This window comes from Ammospiza caudacuta, chromosome 31 (genome assembly GCF_027887145.1).
Source record: "Ammospiza caudacuta isolate bAmmCau1 chromosome 31, bAmmCau1.pri, whole genome shotgun sequence".
NCBI lineage: Eukaryota > Metazoa > Chordata > Aves > Passeriformes > Passerellidae > Ammospiza > Ammospiza caudacuta.
This window is the reverse complement of record NC_080623.1, coordinates 3,026,601-3,048,372: the sequence shown is the minus strand read 5'-3', so window position 1 is coordinate 3,048,372 and position 21,772 is coordinate 3,026,601. Positions and strand designations below refer to the sequence as shown.

Here is a 21,772-nt window from a genome sequence, read left to right as displayed (position 1 = left end):
TTACAGAACCACAAAATCACAGAATCACAGAATCATGAGTTTGGAAGAGACCTCCAAGATCACCAAGTCCAAGCTATGCCCTAACACCTCAACTAGACTATAGCACCATGTCCAGTCTTTTTCAAAACACATGTCAGCACAGAAAAGTCTAAAATCCTTCAGCATCCGGAACTCCAACATCTGCTCTTTGGGACACCTCAATCTCAGCCCCACACTTCTCCCTCCAGCCCCATCCCTGCCCTTCTGCCCGCCAGTTTTTGGCAGAAAAGTGATATTGCACCCTTCTAATCAACTGCACAGCCATGATCTCAGTGCTATCAACCAATTTTGGAAGCCTTTTCCACAGCCTCAGGTCAAAATGCAGTGTTCTCCTGGGAATAAGAGTGTATCACAGAATCACAGAACCACAAAATAACAAAATCAGAGTCACAGAATTACAGAATCTATGCTGGTGACACAATTCTCCAGGGGCAGAATGACCTCCCTTCTCTTGCTGGTCATACCATTCTTCAGGGCCAGAATGAGCTCCCTGCTGGCCACACCATTCTTCAGGGCCAGAATGACCTCCCTGCTGGCCACACCATTCCTCATGGGAAGAATGACCTCCCTGTTCCTGCTGGCCACACCATTCCTGATCCAGGCCAGGATGCCACTGACCTTCTTGGCCACCAAGGAACATTGCTGGCTCATGCCCAGACTTGCTGGAGCGCTGCCTGCAAGCAGGATGCCCTGTGTCTGCTCCCATGGAAGGGCTGCAAGAACAGGAATTCCATCCAGGTTATTCCACCCAGGAACAACCCCGGGAGAGGCCAAAATCCGGCCGGATCTCTGCTGAGCAAAGATGGTCACGGAGATAAGGAGTCTGCAGGCATCATTTTCCTCCTATCAGATGGAAACTGCCCGTTTCCCCCCGGGCTCCAGCACGGGCAAAGTCACCGCTGAAGGTCCTGCCTGTTTTATCCTGGTTTTGTGCTTTTGTTTGTTTAAACTTCTGAGATCTGGGCTGATAGAGCTGGCCAGACTCAAAGCTCCGCCGCCGCGGTGCCCCCGGTGCTCCGGGAGGATCCGGGATGAAATGGGGGCTGGTGGTGAAACAGAGGTAAATCAGGTCCTGTCACCTCTTTGAAAATGCTGGAGAGGGGCACCGTGCCAGGGAAACAGCTGGCAGATGTTGGAGCTCTGGATGCTGAGGATTTTAGACTTTCTGTGCTGGCATATGTGTTTAAAAAAAGGCTGGACATGGCACTTGGTGCTACAGTCTAGTTGAGGTGTTTGGTCATAGGTTGGACTTGATGATCTTAGAGATCTCTTCCAACCTCATTATTCTGTGATTCTGTGATTTTGTGATTGATTCTGTGATCCTGTGATTCTGTGATTCTGTGATTCTGTGATTGATCTTGTGATCCTGTGATTCTGTGACTCTGTGATTCTGTGATTCTGTGATTTGTGATTGATCTTGTGATCCTGTGATTCTGTAATTCTGTGATTCTGTGACTCTGTGATTCTGTGATTGATTCTGTGATGGATTCTGTGATTGATTCTGTGATTCTGTGACACACTCTGACTCCCAGGAGAGCGCTGCATTTTGACCTGAGGCCGTGGAAAAGGCTTCCAAAATTGGTTGATAACACTGAGATTACAGCTGTGCACTTGATTAGAAGTGTGCAATATCACTTTTCTGCCAAAACCCAGCAGGCAGAAAGGCAGGGATGGGGCTGGAGGGAGAAGTGTGGGGCTGAGATTGGAGTGTCCCAAAGAGCAAATGTTGGAGTTCCGGATGCTGAAGGATTTTAGAATTTCTGCGCTGACACACTCTGACTCGAGGGGAGCACTGCATTTTGACCTGAGGCTGTGGAAAAGACTTCCAGAATTGATTGATTTTGGAACCACTGCAGTGATTTTGGAAACACTGATATTATGGCTGTGCAGTTGATTAGAAGAGTGTAAAATCACTTTTCTGCCAAAACCCAGCAGGCAGAAAGGCAGGGATGGGGCTGGAGGGAGAAGTGGGGAGCTGAGGTTGGGGTGAGCAGCCCCGAAAGTGGCAAAACGGGAAGCGGAGCTTCCTCTGCCCGCGGTCCCGTGCGCTCCGGGGGAGCGGGAAGTGCCCGGCCCGGCCGTGGGAACGGCACCGGCGGCGGTGTCCCAGTGCTGGGGACAGCGGGGACATCGGGGACAGGCCCTGGGGACGGCGGGGACAGAGGGGACAGCGGGGACAGCGGGGATGGGCCCTGGGGACAGCGGGGACAGAAGGGACAGCAGGGAATGGGCCCTGGGGACGGCGGGGACAGAGGGGACAGCGGGGATGGGCCCTGGGGACGGCGGGGACAGAGGGGACAGCAGGGAATGGGCCCTGGGGACGGCGGGGACAGAGGGGACAGCAGGGAATGGGCCCTGGGGACGGCGGGGACAGCGGGGACAGCGGGGATGGGCCCTGGGGACGGCGGGGACAGAGGGGACAGCGGGGATGGGCCCTGGGGACAGCGGGGACAGAGGGGACAGCGGGGATGGGCCCTGGGGACATCGGGGACGGGCCCTGGGGACGGCGGGGACAGAGGGGACAGCGGGGATGGGCCCTGGGGACAGCGGGGATGTGCCAGCACAAGTCTCTGAGTGAAATGTACCTGAAGGCCTTCAATAAATAAATAAATAAACAACTAAATAAATAAACAATATGTAAACAAATTAGTAAATAATAAATAAATAAATAAATAAATGCTTTTTATTCCTTTTAATTTATATACATTATTTATATATAGATAATAAATAAATAAATAGATAGATGAATAAACAAACAAGTAAATAAATAAATAAATAAATAAATGCGTTTTATTCCCTTTATTTTGTCTGGCCTCAGTTTTTAGATGTAGTCCCTGAGGGGGACTTAGTCTGGCTGAAATGTACCTGAAGGCCATCAATAAATAAATAAACAAATAACCAAATAAATAAATAAATAAAATATAAATAAATAAGTAAGTAAATAAATAAATAAATAATACATAACTAAATAAATAAATAACTGCTTTTTATTATCTTGATTTTGTCTGGCCTCTGCTTTTTAGGCAGGCCAAGAAAGAAAGGCCTCATTCAGCACAGCAGCCTGGAATTTCTGGGAATAACCAGCCTGGAATAACCAGGGAGGGGCATCCAAGCAGCCCAAGGCCATTCCCAGATCTAGAACATTCCATCCCCACCCAAGCAAGCTGAGCAACTTGGGGATGCTCAGTGTGAATTTCTGACAGCCATGGGCTGGAATTTCCCATAAAAAGTGGAAAATTGGGGTGGGAAAAACACTCAGGGAAGGACGAGTGTGACTGTGTTCACTGGGGTTCTTGGATGAGGCAAGACACGAGAATGTTGATTCCATGATCAGAAGGCTTGATTTATTATTTTATTATATATATATATATAACATTACATTTATACTAAAAACAAAAGAAATAAAAGGTTTTTTCAGAAGGCTGAGCTAAGAATAGAAAAAAAGAGAATTATAACAAAGTCTCTTGGACTCTGTTTGAGATAGCTCGGTTTTTGATTTGCCATTAATTACAAACATTCAAGACGGCCCAATCAAAAATCTACCTGTTGCATTCCATATATTTATACTAAAAAGTAAAGAAAGGAAAAGGTTTTTTCAGAAGGTTAAGCTGAAAATAGAAAAAAAAGAGAATTTATAACAAAGCTCTCTCGGACTCTGTTTGAGAAAGCTCGGTTTTTGATTGGCCATTAATTAAAAACATCCAAGATGGCCCAATCAAAAATCTACCTGTTGCATTCCACATATTTATACTGAAAAGAAAAGGTTTTGTCAGAAGGCTTAGCTAAGAATAGAAAAAGAAGAGAATTACAACAAAGCTCTCTCCAACTCTGTTTGATTGGCCATTAATTACAAACATCCAAGATGGCCTAATCAAAATTCTACCTGTTGCATTCCACAGCAGCAGAGATCTATTGTTCACTTTTTTTTTTTTCTGGGAAAAAGGGAAAATCCTAAAGGATTTTTAGTGCAAAAAAATGTCTGCGACAGACGAGGAGGGACTCAAAGGAACCAGGATGGAGCTGGGGCCCGGTGAGCGGGGAGGAAGGGAGGCTGCTGGTGGCTGTGTGCTCAGCAATAGGAAATGCTTTATTAGCTGGGAGTGGTGGAGACAAGCCAGGCAGGAAGAGGCAGTAATAAGAAACATTTTTTTTTTTTTTTTGACTTCTCCCACATCCAGACCGCAGAGCAGCTGCCAAACGGCTGCGTTGGACAGAGCGGGGTGGCCTAGCCGGGCAGGGCAGGGGAAGGGTGACAATCGGGACAATCGTGACAATCCCTGCCCAAGGGGGACGTGGGTGGCAGCATGGGTGGTGGGAAGGGAGAAGATCCATGAAGATCCTCGGAGTTGGGGCTCAGGAGCGAAGCTGAGGCGGATCCAGGAGCGGGATCGTGGCTGGGAGAGGCCTCCAAGGCTGGGCAGTGCCAGGGGAGCCCACAGGACCTGGATGCTGCAGGTGAGTGGGGAAAAACCACTCATGGGGTTGGGGCTGCACCAAGATCAGGGCTTCACCCCCAAAATCAGGATTTGACCCCGTTTCCTTGGTGTTCTGTGGGGTTGTGGTGCTGACATCAGGGTTAGAGAGGTTGGAATTGGGTTCCTCATGTGGTTGGGCCTGCACCAAGCTCGGGGCTACACCTAGCTCAGGGCTTCACCCCCAAAATCAGGATTTGGCCCCGTTTCCTTGGTATTCTGTGGGATTGTGGTGTTGACATCAGGGTTAGAGAGACTGGAATTGGGGCCAGGGGCTCACACCAGTGTGGTGGCAGCAGGATCTGTCCCCAGGTCCTTGCTGGGTCCCTCCTGTCTGACCCCCAAAATCAGGATTTGGCCCCGTTTCCTTTGTGTTCTGTGGGGTTGGGGTGCTGACATCAGGGTTGGAGAGGTTGGAATTGGGGCCAGGAGCACAAATCAAGGCTCACACCAGTGTGGTGGCAGCAGGATCTGTGCCCAGGTCCTTGCTAAAGCGGTGAAATAATAAAAAACTGCAGCAGGAAGGCTGAGATCGACGTGGCAAATGGGGAATTTGGGTGTATTTTGAAAAGATGTGGGGAACAAGGAGGGAAATCAGGATTTGGCCCCGTTTCCTTGGTGTTCTGTGGGATTGTGGTGTTGATATCAGGGTTAGAGAGGCTGGAATTGGGGTTAGGAGCACAAATCAGGGCTCACATCAGTGTGGTGGCAGCAGGATCTGTGCCTTATTATTTAGCTCTTGCTAAAGAGCTGAAATAATAAGAAATAAGAATAATAAGAATTAAGAAATTAGAATAATAAGAATAATAAGAAAAATAAGAACAATAAGAACAATAATAACAATAATTAGAATAATAAGAATAATAAGAATAATAAGAATAATAAGAATAATAAGAATAATAAGAATAATAAAAATCTGCAGCAGGAAGGCTGGGATTGATGTGGGAAATGGGGAATTTGGGTGTATTTTGAAAAGATGTCGGGAAAAATGAGGGAAAGTTGAGAGCTCTGCTAGCAGGGGCTGTGTGAATTTGCCACCTCAGGGCTCCCCTGTTCCACACCAAATCCCAGGTCTCTCATTAGAATTATTAACGTGTAAAAATCACTTTTCTGCCAAAAACCAGCAGGCAGAAAGGGCAGGGATGGAGGGAGGAGTGAGGGGCTGAGATTGGGCTGGCCCTGAAAGTGGCAAAATGGGAAGAGAAGGGCAAGAAAGACCCAAATGGTCACTTAAAGAGGCTCCATCTCCATCAACCAAGCTGGGGAGAGCCCCAGCCATGGAACTCCTTCCCACTGGAGCCCTCTGAGGGGCTGGGGCAGCCACAGGCCATGGAATCCCTGCACCAAGGTGACCCTGAGAGGGTTTGGCTGCTGCCTTGAGTGGATTTTGCTCTTTTGAGTGGGTTTTGTTGCTTTTTTGAGTGGATTTTGGTGCTTTCTTGAGTGGATTTTGCTGCTCTCTTTGTGTGGTGCACGTTCATAGAATGGAAATTCTCCTTCCCTGGGGTTTGATGCAGACCCTCAAACTGGGAAATTCTCCTTCTCCAGACCCTCAAACTGGGAAATTCTCCTTCCCCAGGGTTTGCTCCAGATTCTGGAGATGGGAAATTCTCCTTCTCCAGGGTTTGCTCCAGACCCTCAAACTGGGAAATTCTCCTTCTCCAGACCCTCAAACTGGGAAATTCTCCTTGCACAGGGTTTGCTCCAGACCCTGGAGCTGCCACACTGCTCCCTTCCAGCACCCATGTCCCATCCCAGATTATTTTCCTGTTTTTTTTCCTCCTTCTCCTGATGCTACAAATCCCAGAGAATATAAACCAGCCCCTAGGCAGGCAGGGTAAGATGCTCTGGATGCCCATGAGCTGCAGCTCCTGATGAGAAAAGAGGAAGGAAAGGACAGGGATTGATTTGTGCCTTTCCTGGGATGTTTTTCCTGTGGGATGCCACTCTGGATTAAGTTTTGCTCTCAATAACAACAACAATCCATGGGATGTTTGGTGCACAGCAGAGTTTGGGTGAGGCCCTGGCTGCTTTGTGTTCCATGGCAAATATCCTGCAGCTGTCTCATGCTTCAGGATTTTGGGGAAGTGGCTCCAGGGAGGGAATTCACCACCTGGGAGGCTCAGCTTCCCTTTTAAATCACACATCCTGCAGCTCTTGGGGCTGCAAGAAATGTGGGGCTGGGGGTGAGGAATCGGAGGGGCTGAGTTTTAAAATAAAGCTGATCCTAGCCCAGCTCCAAAGAGATTGAGTTTTAAAATAAAGCAGATCTTAGCCCAACTCTGAGGAAGTTGGGATTTTAAAATAAAGCTGATCCTAACCCAGCTCCAGAGGGATTGAGTTTTAAAATAAAACTGATCCTAACCCAGCTCTGAAGGAGTTAAGATTTTAAAACAAAGCTGATCCTAACCCAGCTCTGGGGGAGTTGGGAATTTAAAATAAAGCTGATCCTAGCCCAGCTCCAGAGGGATTGAGTTTTAGAATCAAGCAGATCTTAGCCCAACTCTGGGGGAGTTGGGATTTTAAAATAAAGCAGATCTTAGTCCAGCTCTGAGGAATGTGGGATTTTAAAATAAAGCTGTTCTAGCCCAGCTGCAGAGGGATTGAGTTTTACAATAAAGCTGATCTTAGCCCAGCTCTGGGGAACTTAAAATTTTAAGATAAAGCTGATCTAGCCCAGCTCTGGGAGAGTTGGGATTTTAAAATAAAGCAGATCTTAGCCCAACTCTGAGGAATGTGAGATTTTAAGATAAAGCTGATCTAGCCCAGCTCTGGGAGAGTTGGGATTTTAAAATAAAGCAGATCCTAGCCCAGCTCCAGAGGGATTGAGTTTTAAAACAAAGCTGATCCTAGCCCAGCTTTGAGGAATGTGGGATTTTAAAATAAAACTGATCCTGGCCCAGTTCTTGGGGCAGTTAGGAATTTAAAATAAACCCAATCCTAGCCCAGCTCCAGAGGGGTTGGGATTTTAAAACAAAGCTGAACCTGGCCCAGCCAAAGGTGGGATGGATCAGCCTGGCATCACTGCTCCACCAAGGCCCTGCCCTCCATCCCCAGGACCCAGGATCTGCTCACTGATCTTCTCACTGTTTCCTCCCCTCGAGCCACAACCCAGTGAGTTATTTTGGGGAGGAAAAGCCCGATTTGAGCAGGGCTGGGGCCTGCCCTGGGTCAGCCACGTCCTTGCGTGACTGAGCTTCCCCATCAAGGGCAGGATCTAAACAATCTTGATTCCTGTCCCAGCAGCCCTGGGCTGGGCTCTTCAATTGCAGGAAACGGAGCCTTTTGGCATGTTTATGTCGGGAACACGAAGAATGAGCCCAGGAGGGGCCGGGGTTGTGAGGCTGGGGGGATGGATATGTTTGCCTTGGCACAAATGGTTCTTTCACAAAGAGAAAAAAAAAATAAATTAAAAAAAATAAAAAGGAAGATTAAAAATAGCCAAACTTCCCCCCAAAGGCTCAGCAAGGAATTTTTGGCTGTCCCAGCACCTCTGTTTGTGTCATTGATAAGATGTGCACATAAAAGCAGCCCCAGGAGGGAGACCCTGCTGCTCGTGGCGTGGGGGATTTGGGCTCCATCCCAAGGGCAGGATTTCCCAAATCTGGGATCCCCAGCAGTGCTGTGGTATCAGCAGGGCTGTGGTTTTATGGAGCAGGAGCCCTGGGAACAGCGGGGAGTTATTGCATTTGTGGGGTGCCTCGATGTTGGGAGGAATGAGGAATCTGACTCCATGTTCTCAGGAGACTAATTTATTATTAATACTATTATTAATAATAATTTTAATACTATTAATAATAATAATAATGCTATTACTCATACAATATTATATTAAAGAATTCTCAGGGGTCTCTGTATTTGTGTAGTGCCTCGATGAAGGAAGGAATGATCAATCTGACTCCATGTTCTCAGAAGGCTAATTTATTATTATATTATATTATATCATATTATATTATATTATATTACATTACATTACATTACATTGCATTACATTACATTACATTATATAATATAATATAATATAATATAATATAATATAATATAATATTATATTATATTATATTATATTATACTGTATACTAAAGAATACGGACAGGATATTTACAGAAGGCTAAAAAGATAATAATGAAAACTTGTGAGTCTCGACACAGCTTGGCTGTAATTGGCCAATAAATCAAAACAATTCACATCAGAAACCAAATGAAATAATCTCCAAACACATTCCAAAGGATGTGAAGTATCCTTGGAAGCGTATTTGGCACAGAGAAATGATGGATTTGACTCCATGTTCTCAGAAAACTAATTTATTACTTTATAATACTATATTATATTAAAGAATGTTAAACTATACTAAAGAATACAGAAAGGATACTTACAGAAGGCTAAAAAGATAATAACAAAAATTTGTGAGTCCAGAGTCCTGACACTGCTTGGCCAAAGAGTCAAAACAATTCACATCAGAATCCCAATGAAACAATCACCTGAGGGTAAACAATCTCCAAACTCATTCCAAAGGAGCAAAACACGGGAGAAGCAAATCAGATGAGAATTGTTTTCCTTTTCATCTGAGGGTTCTCAGCTTCCCAGGAGAAAAATCCTGAGTGAAGGGATTTTTCCAGAGAATGTGAATTTAACAGGCAGTGCTGGTGTGGGGATCACCGGGACAAAGGAAGGAGCTGGGGCTGCATGGATGTGGCAAGGACCTGGTTCCAGCACATTCCTGAGTTCTGTGGGGCCACGAGTGGCACCAACACCATGCCAGGGAGGTCTCCTGATCTCGGGATGTCCCGGGATCTGTTCTCAGGAAGGGCCGTGCCCAGGATGTCCGGAGCCAAAATTCTGTCTGTGCCTGAATTCTGCAGTTCCCCTCCCTTCCCAAAGCCCCCAGGGCTGGGGATGGGCTCTGGGGGTGCACGGGCTGCTCTGACCCCCCTCTGTCTCCCCAGGATGATGCCGTGTGGGGCTGGTGGCCAGGTGGTGCTGGCGCTGATGACCTTGTCTTTCAGCTTTGCAGACGGTGAGTGCCAATGGGGTGACAGCAGGTTAAAATAAACCCTTTTTTGGGAGCAGTTCAGCCCAAAATAAAAGCCAGGGAGGAAGCTGGGGTCCTCAGGGACTGTGCTGTGCCCCTGTGGAATGGTGAGCCATCCCCCAGAGAGGATCTCAGCTTAATTTTATTATTACATTATTATATATAATATATTGTTGTTGTCATTATTATTATTTTATTTTATTTTATTTTATTTTATTTTATATTTCATTTCATTTCATTTCATTTCATTTCATTTCATTTTATTATTATATTAATTGTGGTATTATTATATCAATTATATCAATTGTGGTTGATAAAGTGTGTTGCTGTCACCAGAGGGGACGTGGGGAAATATCGCTGTCAAGGCAGTCACAACACAAAGCAGAGACCACAAGCAGTCTCAGATGGCAATTCTTTATTATTGAACACGGCTGACTTTTTACACACTTTTCAATTGTTTACGTTTTTTCTACTTTAAATATTGGCTATAATAAGTCAACATAACACTATTGGTGAAAAGTTACAGTGACTTCAATTAACTTTCTAAAAATACTTCGTCTAGCTGCAAAGTTCTCTTATCTTTCTTCAATTCTTCACTTCTTTTGGTCTTCTTGGTTACAGCCTTACAGAGAGCTCCTTATCAGCTTCTTCCTTCTCAGCTTCTTCTCGCTCCTTTAGCTAACAGGCCTGCTGTTAGCCCCTTCCACAGGGAAAGGCTGGTACCACATACTAAAAATCTGGGTTTTCCCAGGGGTGGTGGTGGTGGTGATGATGATGATGATGGTGTGCCTACAGCTGTCAGTTCCAGCTGCAGACAGGCCTGGAGACCCACAATCCCTCATTCAGGCTCTTACTAATGGTGCCCCACGTTGGGCGCCACTGCAAGAGCCAAAATGGGAGATGTGGGACTCCAGGGACTCTCCAAAATGCAGTTTATTCCATTCAACAGGTTACAGCAGTTCAGGGTTGGGGGTGACAGAGCTGTGCCTACAGCTGTCAGCTCCAGCTGCAGGCAGGCCTGGAGACCCTTTGGTTTTGGTTACATTGCATTATATACTTTTTTTTTGGTTCCAATGCATTTTATACTTTTCTTTTTGTTACAGTGCATTTTATACTTTTCATTTGGTTCCAATGCATTTTATAATTTTCTTTTGGTTACAATGCATTTTATACTTTTCTTTGCTGAGCATCTTAATACAGCAGAACTAATCTACACCTTAACTATTTTCTATAGCCTATCATAACTACTGTAATTACCATATTCATGTTACTATTCTCCAATCACTAAAAGTTAGTACATTACACTTAAAGCTAAAGGTTGTTTTTCAGTTTTCTTGCAGTGGAAAATTCTGAGATCTTTTTCCTACTCGCAACTTTGCTGCCTTGTTTGCCTGTGCTGTCTTTCTGCTTGGTAAAAACATCTTCTCGTTTGAGGTGGGTTTATCTTTTCCTCTAAGCCATAAAAATCCCTTCTAACTAACAAACCTTTTGCCTTCTTGGTTATCCAGTAATTTCAGCAGTTCTTTTCTTCTATATCAAAATCTGCTTCCATCTCTATTCCTTCATCATGCTCTACATTTTAAAATCTTTCTGCTAAGCACACATATCTGTGAGACTTTCTTGTCAAACTTTCATCCTTCCCAACAGCCACCAACCCCAAACCAGCCCCAGTAGCACCCCACAGCACCAGGGGAGGGGGACAGGGAGTGCAGGATGGTCACCAGAGCCACCCCCTTGCTGTCCCCTCACTGTCCCCTCACCACTGGATGTCTGGCTGCCCTCAGGCTGAACTCCCTGATTCCAGGAGGGATATTTTCTGTGCAAAAGGGCAGAGCTAAATTAGGAATTTGGGAGCGTGGCTGCCATCTGAGCCACCATGGCACAGGAAAACAACTTCAGGGAAGTCAGGAAAAACTCCAGGAAGGACCCTGGGTTTGGCACCCAGCTCCCAAAACACCCTCTGGGAAGGCACTGGCTGAGTTTGGGGTTTTTGATCTCACCCCAGGCTCCCATAGGTGCCATGTGCCCTGGGATCTTGTGGGCAGGATGTGACCTTGTGTGTGGTAAACCAGTGCATCCCAGTTAATCCCAGCTGCTGGGCTGGATCTATCCCAGGCTGGCACAGCCCATCCCATGGAGCCTCTTGGGGCTGTGGCAACAGGGGACCCCCAGCTTCAGGGTTGGGATTTGGAGCCCAATTGGGAGCAGGAGATTTTCTGGGGGGGTTCCAGGATGGGCCGAGCACCCACAGCAGCCTTCCCCTCCTTCTTTGATGGTCCCAAGCTACTCATTCTCCAAATGTGGAGCCTTTAGGAGAATGTCCCTGCCCCCAAAGCCACCAAAGCTCCCGGGTGGGCAGTGGGGTGACCCTGTGTCCCTTCCTGGTGCCCGCAGAGGAGCTGCTGTGTGCCTGTGACGTGCCCCACTGCAGCCAGCCCAACTGCACGGGCCAGGTGTGCTTCGTCAGCAAGAGGAAGGAGGAGGGCACCATCACCCAGCACCGGGGCTGCTTCTCCCAGAACATTCTGGAACACTGCCACACGCCCGTCACGGAGCAGTACGGCATGAGGTGCTGCAACTTCCACATGTGCAACGCCGAGCTGGAGATCTTCCTGCAAGGTACAGGGGACAGGGAACAAGCTGCCCACGTGGCTGGGGATGTGGTTGGGTCCCCAGGACGAAGGAAGAATTGATGAATGTGACTCCTTGTTCTTAGAAGGTTAATTTATTATTATATTATGACATAATAATATGATATGGTATTATATGATATGTGATATGATATGATTGATATATTTTCTTTATGTATTATTTATTATTTATTTTATTATTATATATTTTCTTTTATAGATATTATTATGTTATATTATATTATATTATATTATATTATATTATATTATATTATATTATATTATATTATCATTACATTATATTATATTATCATTACATTATATTATAGAATGCTACACTAAAACTACACTAAATAATAGAGAAAGGACACAGACAGAAGGTTACAAAGAATTACTATGAAAACTCGTGACTGCATCCAGAGTCCTGACACAGCTGGACAGTGATTGGTCGTAATGTCAAAACAATTCACATGAAAACAATCAAACAGCCACCCGTTGGATAAACAATCTTCAGACTACATTCCAAAGCAGCAAAACAGGGAGAAGCAATCAGACAAACATTGCTTTCATTCCTCTCTGAGGCTTCTCATCTTCCCAGGAGAAAAATCCCGGGTGAAGGGATTTTTTTCAGAGAATGTGAACGCCACACCCTCGTTTCCCCCACCCAGGAGAAGACGCCCTGGTAAAGGCACCTTCCCTACCCAACCTCCTCCTGATGATCTTCGTCCCGCTGTTGTCCCTCCTCGTCCTCGCGGCGCTCACGGCGCTCTTCTGCTGGAAGGTGGCCCAGCAGCGCCACAAGCACAGTGACTTTGGTGACACCGACCTCATGCTGAAGGCATCCATGATGGGAGACAGCACCCTAGAGGTGGGTGAGCCCCGTGAGGGACCCCAGATGTCCCCAAGGTGTGTGTGGGTGTAGGGATGGCCACCACGCTGACCCCGTGGACGCCCTGTTTGTGCAGGACCTGCTGAACGACGACTGCACCACGGGCAGCGGGTCTGGGCTGCCTTTCCTTGTCCAGAGGACGGTGGCTCGGCAGATCACCCTCATGGAGTGTGTGGGTAAGCAGAGGAGGCTGTGGTTTATTAAAAAATATGGATATTTAAAAATGTGGATCGTTAAAAAATATGGATATTGATCTAGTGCTGATATCCAACTGTGATGGACAAAAACTCCAACAGTTTAGAGTTAGAAAGTGAATGTTTATTGCGGGATAACTCCCAAAAACACATTGCAATTTACAGGTGATTAGAGTCCTTTTATCGATACAAGTATTGAATACCCAAAATACAAATGCATATTCATGAGTTTGGTACATCCCATTCCCAATATGGATATTGATCACTGGATTTTGATATCCAAAATCAATGGATTTTGATATCCATAGATATCAATTCAATACAAGTATTGAATACTCAAAATACAAATACATATTCATAACTTTGGTACATCCCATTCCCAATATGGATATTGATCTAGTACCAATATCCAAAAGCTCTCTAACAGTTCAAAGTTACAAAGTGGATGTTTATTGTGGGATAATTCCCAAATACACACTGCAATTTACAGCTGACTACAAAGCCGTTTTATCTATACAAGTATGGAATACCTAAAATACAAATGCAGATTCGTATCTTTGGTACATCCCATTCCCAATATGGATATTGATCTATGGATTTTAATATCCAAAATCTATGGATTTTGATATCCATAGATATCAATTCAATACAAGTATTGAATACCCAAAATACAAACGCATATTGATAACTTTGGTACATCCCATTCCCAATATGGATATTGATCTATGGATTTTGATATCCATAAATATCAATTCAATACAAGTACTGAGTACCCAAAATACAAATCCATATTCATAACTTTGGTACATCCCATTCCCAATATGGATGTTGATCTATGGATTTTGATATCCAAAATTATGGATTTTGATATCCATAGATATCAATTCAATACAAGTATTGAATACCCAAAAGGACGCCCGTGCTGCTTCAGGGCTCTCCCACACGGGATCCAGGTGCTCCCACACGGGATCCAGGTGCTCGCAGCAGGTCCTGGGGGCACTGAGTGACGTGTTGGCACGGCTGTGGCAGGTAAAGGGCGCTACGGCGAGGTGTGGCGGGGCGTGTGGCACGGCGAGAGCGTGGCCGTCAAGATCTTCTCCTCGCGGGACGAGCAGTCGTGGTTCCGCGAGACGGAGATCTACAACACCGTGCTGCTGCGGCACGACAACATCCTGGGTGAGCCACGAGGGCTGGGGACAGCAGGGTGGGTCCCTGATCCCAGGTGTTTCACAGGATCCCAGGTGTTCCAGGGCGTCTCTAATCCCAGGTGTTTCTCCTGTCCCTGATCCCAGGTGTCTCCCAGGTTCCCTGATCCCAGGTGTTTCTCCCTGTCCCTGATCCCAGGTGTTTCACAGGGTCCCAGGTATTCCAGGGGGTCTCTAATCCCAGGTGTTTCTCCCTGTCCCTGATCCCAGGTGTTTCCCATGACCCCAGCTGTTTCCCAGGGTCTGTGTCCCCAGTTGTTTCCCAGCTGTTTCCCAGGTTCCTTGATCCCAACTGTTTCCCAGTTGTTTCCCAGTTGTTTCCCAGGTGTTCCCCCGGTGTTCCCCAGCTGTTTCCCAGGTTCCCTGACCCCAGCTGTTTCCCAGGTGTTTCCCAGCTGTTCCCCAGGTTCCCTGATCCCAGCTGTTCCCCAGCTGTTCCCCAGCTGTTCCCCAGGTTCTCTGATCCCAGCTGTTCCCCAGCTGTACCCCAGTTGTTTCCCAGGTGTTTCCCAGCTGTTCCCCAGGTGTTCCCCATCTGTTTCCCAGGTGTTTGTTTCCCTGGTGATCCCCAGCTGTTTCCTGACCCCAGCTGTTTGTCCCTGGCCAGGTTTCATCGCCTCTGACATGACCTCCAGGAACTCCAGCACGCAGCTCTGGCTCATCACGCACTACCACGAGAACGGCTCCCTCTACGACTTCCTGCAGAGGACAGCCCTGGACGTGGACACCTGCCTGGGCCTGGCCTCCTCCATCATCTGCGGCCTCGTCCACCTCCATGTGGAGATTTTCGGCACTCAGGGCAAGCCTGCCATCGCCCACCGGGACCTGAAGAGCAGGAACATCCTGGTGAAGAGCAACCGGCAGTGCTGCATCGCGGACCTGGGTGAGGTGGAGGGGTGGGGGGTGGTACCCCCAAAAATGAGGTACCCCAGGGATGAGGAATACAGGGGTGTGGTAGCCCAGGGGTGTGATACTCCAGGGATGAGTTTCCCCAGTAATGGGATACCCCAAGAATGGGGTACCCCAAGAATGAGGTACCCCAGTGATGGCGTATCCCAGGGATGAGGAATCCAGGGGTGTGGTACCCAAGAATGAGGTCCCCCAAGGACGGGGTATCCCAGGGATGAGGAATCCAGGGATGTAGTACCCCCAAAAATTAGGTACCCAGGGAGGAGGTACTCCAGGAATGAGGTACCTCAGTGATGGGGTACTCCAGGGATGAGGAATCCAGGGGTGTGGTACCCCAAGAATGAGGTACCCTAAGGATGGGGTATCCCAGGGATGAGGTATCCAGGGGTGTGGTAGCCCAGGGATGTGATACCCCAGTGATGAGGTGTCCCAGAGATGAGGTACCCCAGGGATAAGGCACCCTAGGGGTGCGGTACCCCAGGAATGCAGTACCCCAGGGATGAGGTACCCCAGGAATGAGGAATACAGGAGTGTGGTACCTCAGGGATAAGGTATTCAGGGGTACCCCAGAGATGGGGTACCCCAGGGATGTGTTACTCCAGTGATGTGATACCCCAGGGATGTAATACCCCAAGAATGAGGTACCCCAAGGATGACGTACCCCAGGGATGAGGTACCCTGGGGATATGGTACCCCGGGGATGACGTCCTCTGGGGATATTGTACCTCGGGGGGGTGGTGCCCCAGGGATGTGACATTTAAGGGTGTGAAACCCCAGGGTGGTGATACCCAAAGCTGCAGCACCCAAGGGTACCCAGGGATGTGGTACCCCAGGGATGAAATACCCCAGGGATGAGGTAGCCCTGGGATGAGGAATCCAAGGATGAGGTACCCCCAGGGATGAGGTACCCCACTGATGAGTTACCCTGGGGATGAGATACCCCGGGGATGTGGTACCCCAGAGATGCAGAACCCCAGGGACATGGTGCTCCGGGGCTCTGGAACCCTGCAGATGTGATGCTCCAGGAATGTGGAACCCCGGAGATGTAACATTCCAGGGATGAGATGCTGCAGGGTGATGGTGCCACAAGGATGTGGCATCCTGGGGTTTTGGGACCCGAGGGATGTCGAGCCCCATGGTCTGCTCAGGGCCGTTATCCCAGCATTTTACAGCTGAATTAATGACCTTAAAAATCATCCTAAACGCCTCTGTGCCCTGTCCCCGCAGGGCTGGCCGTGATGCACTCCCAGGGCAGCGATTACCTGGACATCGGCAACAACCCCCGCGTGGGCACCAAGCGCTACATGGCCCCGGAGGTGCTGAGCGAGCAGATCCGCACCGACTGCTTCGAGTCCTACAAGAAAACAGATATCTGGGCCTACGGGCTGGTGCTCTGGGAGATCACCCGGAGAACGGTGGTGAACGGTGAGCAGCTCCCTGTTCTCCAGGCTCCTCCATTCCCTCCTTCCCCTCCTTTTCTTATTCTTTTTTTTTTTTTTTGTTTTTTTTTTTTTTTTTTTGTTTTTTTTTTTTGTTCCTTCGCCCAGAAGATTAGCTGTAAATTATAAACACTGTAATCTAGTGTCAGCACCCGGCTCCCTGATTAAAGGGCCCATTAGGCTCAATCAGCGCTTTGTTTGTTCAGCGCTGATTAGAAAACAAGCGGCTTCAAAGCGCTGCCTGGAAAGCGGCCACGGCCGGGACCTCCGGCCGCTGGGTTTGGCTCTGGAAATCGCGATTGGGACAAGGGGAAGGATCCCCCCGAGTTGGGGATGAACGGAATTGGGGCAGCCTGGCCAGCGCTGCTCATCGCAGCAAAGTCCATTTAAATGTTAATTAAATGGTGGGCGCTGGCGGATGGGGTGGGAGGGTCAGTCTGGCCGGGATAATCTCATTTATGTCCCCAGGGCTCCCTCAGGTGACACATTTACTCCGAATTACCCCAGCCTTGCGTAGCAATGACCTTCAGCCCTCTGGGTTTAACCCTTCCAGGACCCCTCGCTCTTCAAGGGATCGGGGATGGGGGGAACTCCAGGGCAAAATGAGGTTTTGGGGTGCAGGGAGCTGCTGGGGGCTCGAGGCTCCCCAGAAACATTAAATCCCACGGGGGACACGGACATGTGCAAGAATTAAAGCGAGATTAGTGGGCCAGCTGGCAGGGCTGACTGATAACAGCCACCAAGGGCTGTTATCAGTGATGATCCTCGTGGTGGGGCTGGCGCTGGAGCCACCGGTGGTGCCACCACCCCCTGTGCCAAGGAGAGGGTGAGGGGGTGCAGGGAGAAGTTCCAGCAGCCCATGATTGAAATCTGGGTCTCCTCGAGCCAGGTCTCATCAGCTCTTGGAGATCAACACATCCAAGATGGCTCAGCTACCTTAGAAGGCACAAAATCATCAGGATGGCTTCTGTGGTAGTGCTGGAAGCAAAAAGGTTTTAATAAAAGGCAAAATAACAAAGCTCCTTATAGAGAAAACCTGAGCTAGATGCAAGAGAGGGAAAAAACAAACTCCACTGCTGTAAGGGTCTCTTCGAGCTAGGTCTTGTAAGCTTCTGGAGATTTATACACATTTAAGATAGCTCAGCTACCTTAGAAGGCACAAAATCAGCTGGGTGGCTTCTGTGGTAGTGCTGGAAACAGGAAAGTTTTAAGAAAAGCCAAAATAACAAATCTCCTTATAGAGAAAAACTCAGAGCAAGAGGGGAAAAAAGTAACTCCACTGATGTAAGGGTCTACTTGAGTCGGGTCTTATAAACTCTTGGAGATCTATTTCACACCCAAGATAGCTCAGCTACCTCAGAAGGCATAAAATCAGCAGGATGGCTTCTGTGGTGGTGATGGAAACAAAAATGTTTACATAAAAGGCAAAATAACGGAAGTCTTTATAGAGAAAAACTGAGCCACATGCAAGAGGGGAAAAAACCAAACTCCACTGCTGTAAGGGTCTCCTCAAGCCAGGTCTCACAAGCTCGTGGAGATCTACACACCCAAGATAGCTCAGCCACCTTAGAGGGCATAAAATCAGCAGGATGGCTTCTGTGGTGGTGTTGGAAACAGAAAAGTTTTAAGAAAGGCCAAAATAACAAAGAAAATAACAGAGAAAAACTGAGTTAGGGCAAGAGGTTCTTGCTCCTGGTAAAACACCCCACAAAAGCAATCAGTTCCTTTGTTCTCTTCCTTTTCTTGCTCAGGTGGGATTTTTGGCTCCTGTCCAATTGGCTTTCCTTAAATTTGAGGTGAAGTCCCTCAGGTCCTGTGAGGTCTTTTCACCTCATTGAGGAGAGAAATTTCTGGGCTTTTTTCCTTTTTAAGGGGACAAAGGACAGTTTGGTCACTCTGCCAACAGGGGGCGCATTGCTATAGGGGATGTGTGGGGTGAGGGTGAGGATGAGGATGAGGGTGAGGATGAGGATGAGGGTGAAGATGAGGGTGAGGATGGAGGGTGAGGGTGGGGATCGGGGTGAGGATGAAGGTGAGGATGAGGGTGAGGATGAGGGTGAGGATGAGGGTGAGGATGAGGGTGAGGGTGAAGGTGAAGGTAAGGATGAGGGTGAGGATAAGAATGGGGGTGGGGATCAGGGTGAGGGTGAAGATGAGGATGAGAATGGAGGATGAGGACGGAGGTGAGGATGAGGATGGGGGTGAGGATGAGGATGGAGGGTGAGGATGAGGATGGGGGTGAGGATGAAGGTGAGGACAGGGGTGAGGATGGGGGGTGAGGATGAGGATGGGGGTGAGGATGGAGGGTGAGGATGAGGATGGGGGTGAGGATGAGGATGGAGGGTGAGGATAGGGGTGAGGATGAAGGTGAGGATGTGGGTGAGGATGAAGGTGAGGACAGGGGTGAGGATGGGCATGAGCATGAGGGTGAAGGTGAGGATGAGGATGAGGGTGAGGGTGAGGATGAGGATGGAGGATGAGGATGGGGTGAGGATGAGCATGAGGATGAGATGAGGATGAGGATGAGGATGAGGATGGCGGTGAAGATGAGGGTGAGGGTGAGGATGAGAACAAGGGTGAAGATGAAGATGGAGGGTGAGGATGAGGATGAGGATGGGGGTGAAGATGGAGGTGAGGATGAGGATGAAGATGAGGATGAGGTGAGGACGAGGATGAGGATGAGGATGAGGATGAGGATGAGGATGAGGATGAGGATGAGGATGAGGTGAGGATGAGCATGGAGATGAGGATGAGGATGAGCATGGAGATGAGGATGAGGATGAAGATGAGGATGAGGACGAAGGGTGAGGATGAGGATGCAGCTGGGGTTAACCCCTCACTTTCCCTGTCCCTCAGGCATTGTGGAGGAGTACCGGCCGCCCTTCTTCGACGCCGTGCCCAGCGACCCCAGCTTTGAGGACATGAAGAAGGTCGTGTGTGTGGACCAGCAGACCCCCGTGATCCCCAACCGCCTCTTCTCCGACCCAGTGAGTCCCACCCCTGTGAAAAATGTGCATTTTCTGCTCGGCTTTTCACCAATATTCAAATTAATATTATATATGTTGTGTTAGAAAGTTGTGCCTGTATTAATTTTCTTAATTAGTGCGTTAAATATAGTTTTAGTTTATAAGAAAATGTTGAAATAGAAACTGGAAAATGCCAATCACTTGGTTTTAAAATTTTAGAAGTTTAATAGTAATAAAATGGGTACAAAAATCCAAATTGTCCAAATTATTATTACTCTATTACTATTTTTATAGTAATAAAATATTACTATAAAATATTACTATAAAATATAGTAATACTTTATAGTAATATTGTATAGTAATATTTTATAGTAATATATTACTATATAGTAATATAGTAATATAGTAATATTTTATAGAAATATTTTATTACAATAAAAATAATAATAGAGTAATAATAATTTGGGCAATTTGGATTAGGACAAAATGAGACAATAAAAGCAAAGAGTATATTTATTTATATATATATAGTTATATTTATATTTAAATATCTATTAATATAACTATATATATTTAAAGAAACTAAATATATTTTTATATTTATATATTTAGAAATATATTTATATATATATTTAATATATTTATTTTAATATATTTTATATATATTTATATATATTGACTATATATATTGACTATATATATTAATATATTTCAACTATTTATATATAGTTTTATATATTTATTTATTTATAGTATAGTAATATATATTAACTAGATATATATTTATAAATAGTTATATTTAAATATATTTAAATATAACTATGTATATATTTATTGGTATTTATATATAAACTATATCTATTTAAATAATGAAGCAAAGTGAAAATTTTCCAGGATAGAAATCCATTTTAATTTACAATTTACAATATATAGTTATATTTATAACTTATAACTATAGTTATATTTATAAATATATAGCTATATTTAGAAATAGATATATTTGTAACTATGTATATTTATAATATATATTTCTTAATAATTATAGTTATATTTATGACTATATATTTATAAATATAACTATATATAGTTATATTTATAACTTTATCTATTTAGATAACTATTTTTATAACCATTTTATTACTATTAAACTTTCAAATTTTTATATAACTATAGTTATATTTATAACTATATATTGATAAATATATCTATATATACTTATATTTATAACTTTATATATTTAGATAACTATATTTATAAATTTATATATTTAGATAACTATTTTTATAACCATTTTATTACTATTAAACTTTCAAATTTTTAAAAACAAGCGACTGGCATTTTTCACCCTGCCCATCAATCCCACCAGAGCGTTCATCCCTTTTTTTGTGCCTCCCGCTCAGGTTCTGTCGGCGCTGGCGAGGATCATGAAGGAGTGCTGGTACCAGAGCCCCTCCGCCCGTCTCACCGCCCTGCGCATTAAAAAGACCTTGAAGAAGCTCAACAATTCCGCCGAGAAGACAAAACCGGAGCAGTGAGCGCCGGGAACCGGACACCGGAGCCACGGACGGGCGGCACCGGGCACGGGATGGCTCCGGTCGCGGGAGGGGATTCGCTCGCAGCTCCCGCCTCTCCCGCTCCTCCTTCCAGCCGGGTGAATTTGCAAGCATGAAAAAAAAAAAAAAAAATAGGGAAAAAAAAAAATCCAATGCCAAAGGAGGAATCTGAAAAATCACCCGGTTTTAAAAATATCCCTGGATCCGACATCCGATACCGGCGCGTCTGGCTGTGCCCGGCGGGGATGGCAGCTGGTCACCCACCCTGAGAGGCACCGATGGCAGAAACAACCCTGGCCCTCAGAACCACCCCCAGCCCCAGGGGCACCCGAGGGGCAGTGATGGCAGAACCACCCCCGGCACTGGGGGCACCGACGGCAGAACCACCCCCATCCCGAGGGGCACCTGAGGGGCGCCGACGGCAGAACCACCCCCAGCTCTGGG

The 21,772-nt window shown here is 46.4% G+C and overlaps 1 protein-coding gene across 1 annotated transcript; it reads left to right on the top strand.

The window, feature by feature from the left end:
* Nucleotides 1-4,250: 4,250 nt before the first annotated feature.
* ACVRL1 (activin A receptor like type 1) lies at nt 4,251-21,532 on the top strand. The gene is made up of 10 exons (XM_058822058.1): nt 4,251-4,494; nt 9,458-9,528; nt 11,938-12,162; nt 12,842-13,041; nt 13,139-13,238; nt 14,286-14,432; nt 15,069-15,344; nt 16,598-16,795; nt 19,666-19,796; nt 21,176-21,532. Exons 2-10 carry the CDS (start codon nt 9,459-9,461, stop codon nt 21,308-21,310), a joined length of 1,482 nt encoding a protein of 493 aa, XP_058678041.1. The 5' UTR covers nt 4,251-4,494; nt 9,458; the 3' UTR covers nt 21,311-21,532.
* Nucleotides 21,533-21,772: the final 240 nt, after the last annotated feature.

Excerpts from the sequence above, each read along its gene's own strand:
- ACVRL1 (XM_058822058.1), top strand. The coding sequence starts at position 9,459 with ATGATGCCGTGTGGGGCTGGTGGCCAGGTGGTGCTGGCGCTGATGACC. Across the intron at positions 9,529-11,937 it reads GTCTTTCAGCTTTGCAGACG|AGGAGCTGCTGTGTGCCTGT; the intron begins GTGAGTGCCAAT and ends TGGTGCCCGCAG. Across the intron at positions 12,163-12,841 it reads GCTGGAGATCTTCCTGCAAG|GAGAAGACGCCCTGGTAAAG; the intron begins GTACAGGGGACA and ends TCCCCCACCCAG.